The 9,086-nt window shown below is 45.5% G+C and overlaps 1 protein-coding gene across 4 annotated transcripts in view; it reads right to left on the reverse strand.

Annotated features, from left to right (window-relative positions):
• wdr6 (WD repeat domain 6) overlaps nt 1-7,702 on the reverse strand; it is a 44,329-nt gene extending 36,627 nt beyond the window's left edge. For all 4 annotated transcript variants that reach the window (XM_043707627.1, XM_043707626.1, XM_043707625.1 and 1 more), the window contains exons 1-3: nt 7,534-7,702; nt 2,406-4,878; nt 1,099-1,200 (exon numbers count right to left, since the gene is read on the reverse strand). In XM_043707627.1, the coding sequence (XP_043563562.1) occupies nt 1,099-1,200; nt 2,406-4,878; nt 7,534-7,606 (2,648 nt within the window). In that variant the 5' untranslated portion in view covers nt 7,607-7,702. The remainder of the gene's footprint in view (nt 1-1,098; nt 1,201-2,405; nt 4,879-7,533) is intronic.
• Between the last annotated feature and the right edge of the window lie 1,384 nt (nt 7,703-9,086).

Below are 9,086 nucleotides of genomic sequence, written 5' to 3' on the forward strand. Positions count from 1 at the left end.
CGCCCCGTGGCTCAACATTTCAACTCCCCCTCCCACTCTGCCGAGGGTATGGGGGTGCTGGGCCTCCTCCACCGCCGCTCCCTCACCACCAGATGCCTGGAGGAAGAACGCCTCATCTTCTGCCTCGGAACACTTCAACCCCAGGGCATCAGTGTGGATTTCAACAGTTTCCTCATTTCCCGTTCCCCCACCTCATCCTAGCTTCTAACCTCCAGAAACTCGATCCCCTGACCTGTCCGGACTTGTCCGACCTGCCCAGCTCGTTTTCCACCTATCCACTCCACCCTCTCTTCCCTGACCTATCACCTTCATCTCCTTCCCCACTGACCTATTGTACTCTATGCCACTCTCTCCCCACCCCTACCCTCCTCTAGCTTATCTCTCCATGCTTCAGGTTCTCTGCCTTTATTCCTGATGAAGGGCTTTTGCCCGAAACGTCGATTTTGCCTGTCCTCGGATGCTGCCTGAATTGCTGTGCTCTTCCAGCACCACTGATCCACTTTCTGGGAGAATGTGAGCAAGACAGTGAGTGAATCCAGCCAGGGAGGAATTCTGTTTTGTCAGCGCAGGTTCTGATGATCTGTAGTGACTGGACAAACGGGTATAGAGGATTTAGCTGGAACAGTGGACGGAGTTGGATGATTAATTATGATTATATTGAATGGTAGAGCAGGTTCAAAGGGCTGAATGACCTACTCCAGCTCCTATATTTTATGTTTCTTTCCAGAAGGCATGGCCGGAATGGGGCAGGCAACAGAATCAAAAACAAATATACTCGAAGAGGAGGTATTTGTAAGGGGACATGAAAAGTGACTAGTTTGGTAGCTCTTTCAAAGACCTGTTGTGTGTGTGATGGGCTGAACAGCCTCCTTCTGTGCAGCAATGACCCAGGGACCCAGCCATCTAACAAAGAATAAATATGTGCACACCTCCTTCCCTCTCCAGAGAAAATTTCCGTTGTGAGTGCTGGTGAATTTCAGATCTAATTGACATGGGGCTGGGGGGGTTGGCGGGGGTGGGCAGGCTGAGGAATGGGTGTGCTGGGGCAGAATTTTAATCTGTAAAGGGTATGTGACAAGAGAGAAGAGATTAGTTTACCTCACGGATCCATCACTGCAGGCTGCAGCCAGGAAGTGACACAAGGAGATGGAGGCTGTCCTGAAATTCGCCTCAGTGTCCACCACCACAATGGACATGTACCTTGATGAAAGAGAGTATCACAGATTGATAAAGCCCTCTACACATACAGTCACTGGGCAGTGAACAGCAATACGCTTTCAAAACTTTTCAACTTGCATTCATCAGGACACATGTAAGAATTCCAGATTTCAAAAGGAAACAACAATTTACACTGCATGAGAAAAGGGTGCTGATTGGTTGCCAAAGTTGACCCTAATTGGTTGGGATGCTGCAATGGGATATGCACATAGCAATGCCAGAGTGCACTTAGGAATGAATCAGCATCGTAAACAACATGAATTGTCACTCCCCTTTGAAATTTAGCATTGTTACTCTGCCCTGTCTATGCAAGATGAAAAAGATTCAACAACACATGTCCTTCAACAATAACATAAAGCATTTCAGTTAATTCATACCTGAGATAAAAGGGGGTTCAATTCTTCATAATCTTTTTGCTTCTACGAAAAGACTCGGAGTCTGCATGGCTCCTTAATCTCCACCTATATCAGATTGTCGGGCTTTTACTTGTTGATTCATTTACTAATAATCAACTTTAAAAATTAAACAAATTAATAAATAAATCTGGCACACGAGATAAATAAGGTGGGCAGGTGATGAGAACAGTTCCCAAATGCTTCACAATCAATTAAGATCTCTCGAATGCTGTAAAGTAGCGATGACGTTGCTGGAGAGAAAAATATTTACCAGTATGTTGGACTTCGCTTCTCTGCTCTTTTTCCAACTAAGTTCGAGGTCTACCCAAACAAATTTCAGTTGAGCAAGACAACACCTTCAACATTGCAGCATAGAATCAGGAGTGGCACTGAAGTATTGGCCAAGATAGTGTCCTAAAATTGTTTGAGTCAGACATGAATGCACAACCTCCTGCCTCAGAGGAGACAGCACGCTACCCACCATGTCACAGCTGACACTCATTAACCTTGCCACACTTAAAACTCACCCAGAGGACTCTTGTAGCGCAGTGGTAGTATCCCTACCTCTGACCCAGGAGCCCTAGGTTCAGGACCCACATTCCTCCAAAAGGTGTACAATAACATCTCTGCGTATGAGAATTAAAAGTAATATTTTAAAACTCATCCTTTTGGCCCCTTCCAAAGTTAGGTCAGAACGGGGTAAGTGGGAAGGCTGGGGTGAGATTCTACCTTAGCAATATCTCAATAAAAGGCAGTGCCTGAAAAACAACGAGACAGAAACCAAAGTGATACCTGGTCTCGGGGTCCATCTTGAGCATCCTGTGCCTGTTTTTCTTATGCTCCCAGTCTTCAGCCAGCCTGTGAGAAGCCAGGTGTTCCACTTGACAGCTGAGAGGTGCACCACCATCGACATGTCGAATAAGAAGGCAGTAAGATTGCAGCTCAGCTCTCCCACCAGCAGAGAATAACACAGATGAGGAGCTGTCACCATTACCAGCTCGGCAACTTCCAGTCACAGCTATGGTCCTCACGCTGGAGATGTGGTCATCAACCGTTGTCAGCTTGGACACATGACCTGAGCTTTCGTAAACGGCTAAAATATTCACTGTTGTGTCCTCGCTGCCTGTCGCCATGATACTTATGGGTCCAGCAGCTGACGATTCAAGCCTTTTCACAAATCGCACACAGGTAAGCTCACGGCCATGCATGCATTCCTTGATGACTGTCCGGGAGCAGTCGCCCGAGTTGCCTTGGCAAATGAAGATGTCGCCTGACTTGATGTAGGCAAAGAATTCATTGGTTGGGGAGTTGCAGTAGCTCCATGACCTATGACCTCCACCACAGGGGATGCACAGTAACTTCTCGCTGGTCTTGGCATTCCACAGGACAAAGTTGGTGGAATGGAAACCAAGTACAAGGAGGTCACCTTCAGGCGTCGCAAGCAGTCGCTCGAGCCAGTCCATCCCCTTACAGGTTCTCTGACTCCTTAACAATTTTAGCTTTTTGTCTTCGACTGTCAGCTGACGATAGTAGCCATCCCGTCCAGTGCTGTATATAAAACCGTCGTGGAATAGAACTGACGTCACCCCCAACTTTCCGTGCAATCCCGGCAAAATGGAAAGTGGCCCTTCGCAGTCAGGCTGGCTGACGATCCCAGGTGAACCAGGTAGGAATCTGCCCTGGCGATACCCTCCTGCTGTATCATCCGAGACCACCACATCCACGCTCCCTTCGCTGAGCCTTTGCTGCTTGTCTCTGTCTCTCCCAGCGCAGGAGTAAAGTAACAAGGAGCCACGGCGGTCTCCGCAAACCAGGAGATGGGCCTCAGACAGGAACACCACGCTCGTGTGCCACCTGTGCTTGCACAATGGCAGGAGGTAACGGCACTTCTCTGCCACCGAGACCACCCGATCTCCCTTGCAGGAAACCACCCGCCAGATCATGATGCCATCGGCACCCGAGGAGAAAAGGTGGCACTCATCTGGACTCTGCCCTTCCTGGGAGGCCCAGCCGAGACTGTGCACTTTCCCTTGGTGCACCCGATTCTCCAGCATCTCCACAGGCTCAGAAAGGGTGAATATTTTCACCCAGCCGTCAATGTTCCCGACTGCACAAACAACACAGCCATTGCCCAGCCTTCTGACTGCTAACAGGCCGTACGACTGGTAACTTGCATCTTCCATGATGAGTTTCCATTGGCCAGAGGCCAGGCAATAGCTGTAGATACTTCCAGCATCAGTCAGGACCAAGAGAAGAGTTGGGTCAGCCAATGTCAAAGCCTTTGGTGTGCCCCTTTTACAGATTTCACCACATTTGAGTTGAATAATGGCCATGCCTTCGGCTTTCTTCCCCTGAATCTTCCACAACCTGATACCTGAGTCTGCTCCTCCAGTGACTAACCAGCCCTTATCTTCATTAACAGCCAGTGCTCTCACACTCCTCCCTTTATGTCCTTTAAAACAGTCAATGATATCTCCATCATAGCTCCACACAATGCAAGCTGAATCTTCCCCAATGCTGATAATACGATCTTCCATGAGCCGTACTGACCAGACCCTGGACTGGTGCCCATATAACCGTAGAAGGCACTGTACTGAATCTACCTCACCATCACCACCATTCAGAGCTTGGTGCAAGTTCCCAACTTCCCAGAGTCTTATGCTTCTATCATCGGAGGCTGAGGCAAGAACACCATTCTTCTCCAAGTAATGAATACTGAAGATGACCCCACTGTGCCCACTAATGCGTCTTTCTGTTTGTACCCTACCGTCCTCATTGGTGGGACCCTCCATTCGCCACAGGACAAGTTGGTTAAAGACAGTTCCAGAAATCAAAATTAGTTCGTCCCAATTGTGACCCACAAAGCAAGCAGAGTACAGGATACATTTGACATCGCAGTGCACTTCACGCAAGGTCCTTCTTGCCTTGTAGTCACATAGAACCACAGAGTTGTGCCCGAGAGCCAGGCCAAAATACAAGTCCGATTCACAGTCACTCTCCAGCCACTGAAGGTCCCAAATCCAGTCGTGCAGTTCGTGTAGCTGCCCGATCCTCTGCAGCTTTGGCTCTCTGGCACACGATTCAAGCTCGAGCACAATGAGGCCTTTCGCGCCAAACACAGCCAGCCGTGAGCTGTTAGTTTGCACATGTAGAGGCCACGGTTTGATGCCGTGAACACAGTAGTTTTGAAGCACATTGCAAGAAAGCTTTCTCTCGTAGCCATTTGCCGAATTCAAAGTGTAAAGATTTACACTGGCTCCTTCACCTGTTAAACAACAGAAAAATTTAAAAGAAAACTGTTTTTAAAATAATTATTTCTCTTTTACTTGCACTCATTATGTGGGAAAACTAGCAACGGTATAATTAAATTGAATCACATTGAAATTCCAGAACAGAATCAGGCCATTTGCACCAACTGATTCCTCCTGGTATTTGTACTTCATACAGCCCCCTACCATTTCTTCTATTCTAACTCTGACAGTATATCACCTTCTATTCCTGTTCATTCTACTGTAGCTTCCCATTCAGTGCACCGTATTATTCACATCAACTACTGTCCTCTCTTCCAAGGTACAATCTCCTTTGTCTCCCACTCCAAAGTCTTGAACATGTTGTCAACTCCCAAATTCATGCCCACTATTCCGATAGCTGTTTCCTCACCAAAGCTATCAAATTTGGAATTGCTGCATGTTTTATATGGTTTTAATGAGGTTTTATTCTTCCTGCTTTGGTTTTCCATATGTCTTAGCTTTAGAGACAGTTCTTATCCATCACAAATGATATCGTGGGTGTCTGCAATCATCATAATCTCCTCCTCATCCTTCTCTGCAGCCTTAAACACAACTGACTACACTGTTTCTCCATCTCTAGTTGCCCCAGGACAATGGCGGTAAACTACTTTCTCCACCAATTATTTCCAACTAAGCGGCTTTCTAGATCAACAAGTTCAACAAACAATCCATAGCGTCGGACTGCAGCTGCATGTACAGCAAACTAGGTATAGGTATCTTGGAAAGATGTTAGTGACAATAACAGGGTTTTCCTCAACAGTCTGACAGCTATCAGGGTTATTTTTACAGTGCCTGCCCACTAAGTATCAGATTTGTTCAGCTCACTTTCATAATTACCATGATGGGTTTGAACAAAGTTCCTCAGTTCTCCCAATCCTGCACCAATAGCACTGTAACCCAACATTCTCCAGTATAGTCAGAGTTAGAAGGTACCACTTATGGTGCAGTGATAGCACTCTCTTCCTAATAGTCACAAATTCAGGAGAGCAAATTCCATTCCAGGAACTGGAACATCTGGATGTTAAGGGGTTGCTCCACTGTTGGGAGTTACTGCCTTTCAAATGAGACATCGGACTGAGCATATTTCATTGGGTAGAGTGATTCCTGAAGAAGGGCCTGTGCCCGAAACGTCGAATCTCCTGTTCCCTGGATGCTGCCTGACCTGCTGTGCTGTTCCAGCAATAAAGTTTCAACTTTGATCTCCAGCATCTGCAGACCTCACTTTCTCCTAGAGTGATCCCAAGGCATCATTAAAAAAAATAGAAATGAAGCTCTCCCTCATATCTTGGTCAATATTTATCCCTCAATCATCATCAACGCAATCTTTCCAGAGTCCTGTGTGTCTGCTGTCCTTGTCCTTCTGGATGGTAGTGGTCATGGATGTGGAAGTGGAAGGTGCTATTGGAGGTTGGTGAGTGATCCAGCACAGCCTGTAAATGGTACACACTGTGTGTCAGTGGTGAAGGGAGTGAACGTTCAGAGTCTTGTTTGGCGTACCAATCAAACAGGCTGCTCTCTCCTGGATAGTGTTGAGCTTCTCTGTGTCTTTCACCTGCTCTCACCCAGGCATTTGGAGACTATTCCATCACTCACCAACCTCCAATAGCACCTTCCACTTCCACATCCATGACCACTACCATCCAGAAGGACAAGGACAGCAGACACACAGGAACACCACCACCCACAAGTTCCCTGCCAAACCAATGTTGCCCTAACTTGGGACGATATCGCCACACAGCTGCTCTGACACCAGCAGCTCATCACCACTTCCTGAAGGGCAGTTAGAGATGGGAAAGAAATGCTGGCCCAGCTAGCGACACCCACATCACCTGAACAAATAAATAAAAATCAAATTATCTGGCCATTCTCACACTGCAGGCTGTGCAGTTTACTGAGCAAAAACTGGCTCTCTTTTCTACAGCAATGACACTGCTTTACTAGCTGTAAAAGAACCTGAACATTATGAGTAGGACTTGCAAAGTTTTTATGGTCATAAAGTCATGCAGCATGGAAACAGACCTTTTCGGTCCAAACTCATCCACACTGACCATGTTCCCAAACTAAACTAGTTGTACTTGCCTGTGTTTGGCCTAATCCCACTAAAACTTTCCTATTCATGTACTTATCCAAATATCTTTTAAATGATGTAACTTGCATTCTACAGTTCCATTGGCAGCTCATTCCACACACATCATACAAAAAAAAGCAGGTGGATTGTCTTCCTACACCAGGGTTACCCAGCCTGGGGATGAGGACCTCAAGCGAGGTGACGAGCTGATGTTTTGGGGTCACAATCTCCAATGCAGCGATGATACCACACAGCTCCCCACCCACCCCTCACAGATCCTCTCTACCCTAACCTCCAAGTCTCGCCAGCTCCCAGTCAAATTTTCACTGATGGAGTCACAACCATTTTCAAACCTGGAAATAGGATTTCAGTGACAAAAAGTTTGGAAAGTATTATCCTACATTAAAACCATTCTAGGATTTGACAATGGGATACGGAAAACCTTTAAATGGAATTGATGCTCCTTTAAAGCTTCTGCAATTTCTATTCAAAGAACGAGATTAATTAGGTTAGTTCATTCAACCAAAGAAAATCCTTCAAAAAATACATGACTGACATTTACCTGAGACAAGCATGTCTCCCACAAACTGCAAAGCTGTGATGGGCGAGAGCAGTGACACAGACTCACACTGCATCTTCCTACAGATTCTCTGATACAGTTACAATTTAACATTAAGTTATCCTCAAGACAGGAATCTCTCTCTGCTCTGCGTACAACATGTTTGTGACAAACCGCCCACGCATCCGTTTCACACCAGTCACACAGCTCGATACTGAAAAAGCAGCCGGAAGAAGGTTGTTTCCAAGTAAAGTCGAGATGATTGGTTGCTTCGTTGCTACAACGTTGCTGAACTGCAGCAAATCAAACGTTGCAATTCCTCAAGAGGAAACCGACCCAAGCTACAGAAGAGGCAGAACTGAGTGAAGATGGATGTGCAATGGATTACCAGCGTTAACGCTAAAATAAAACAAAGAACTGCGGATTATGGAAATCTGATACAAAGATCTGAAACGTTAACACTGTTTCTCTCTCTGCAGATGCTGCCAGACCTGGAGTTTGTCCTGCAATTTCTGCTTTTAAGTTAAAACTCCGTTTGCAATCCTCCAATGTCCCCTCCAGCTTGAGAGTCCAACCCCTTCAAATTGTAATTAAAAACAGAAAGTCAGTAGGTTTGTGAAGACAGAAATACATTCTACTTTGCTTTCAGTGCTGGAGAAAACTCAGACTTCCTGCATCCGCCGTATTTTAATTTTATTTAAGGGAATGACTGACTCATGTTTCTGTTTACTCAGTGCAACAGAGATTTTTATTGTAAAGTTAAAAGCTTTTCTTGAGTTTTAAGGAGAGGCTGGAAAAGCTCAGGCTGTGTTCTCTTGAACAACGGAAGTTGAGGGGAGACTTGATAGAAATCTATAAAATTATGAGATAAGGTTGACAGTCAGAATTCATTTCCCAGGGTTGAAATGTCTAATACTCGGGGACATGCATTTCAGGGGAGAGAGGGAAAGTTTGAAGGAGATGTGAGGGGCAAGTTTTTTTTACACAGAGGGGTAAGAGTCTGGAACACACTGATGAGGGTGGTGGTGGAAGCAGATACAATAGGGGCATTTGAAGGGTCTTTTAGATAAGCATGTGAGTAAGGAAGGAATGGAGGGATTCGTTTAATTTGGTGTCTTGTTCGGCACAACATTGTGGGCCGAAGGGCCTGTTCCTCTGCTTTTCTGTTCTGTGTTCTATGTTCTAAAACTCAGCAAGTCTGGTAGCATTCATGAAGAGAAACAAATTGAATGTTTTAGGTCTGTGATGTATTATCAGAACAATTTGATTAATTCCGCTGATCTATGAGATGTTTTGAAGACAACTTTAAGATCATGTCAGAGAATATAATAAAAGAGTAGGCCTTTTCTCATTCAGGCAAATCTTTGACAGATCTGTATCTTAACTCAATTTATTAAGCGTGGTTCCATAGTCCTTCATCTCCTTAGCTATCAAAAATATATCCATATTAAGATCAGAAATTGTCAATTCCCCCTGTATTCCTACCTTATAGAGTGAAATGTTCTGGCTTTCCACTACACTTTACTGAAGAAGAGCTTCTGCATCTTTGTTAGCTT

This window comes from Chiloscyllium plagiosum, chromosome 18, assembly GCF_004010195.1.
Source record: "Chiloscyllium plagiosum isolate BGI_BamShark_2017 chromosome 18, ASM401019v2, whole genome shotgun sequence".
Classification (NCBI taxonomy): domain Eukaryota; kingdom Metazoa; phylum Chordata; class Chondrichthyes; order Orectolobiformes; family Hemiscylliidae; genus Chiloscyllium; species Chiloscyllium plagiosum.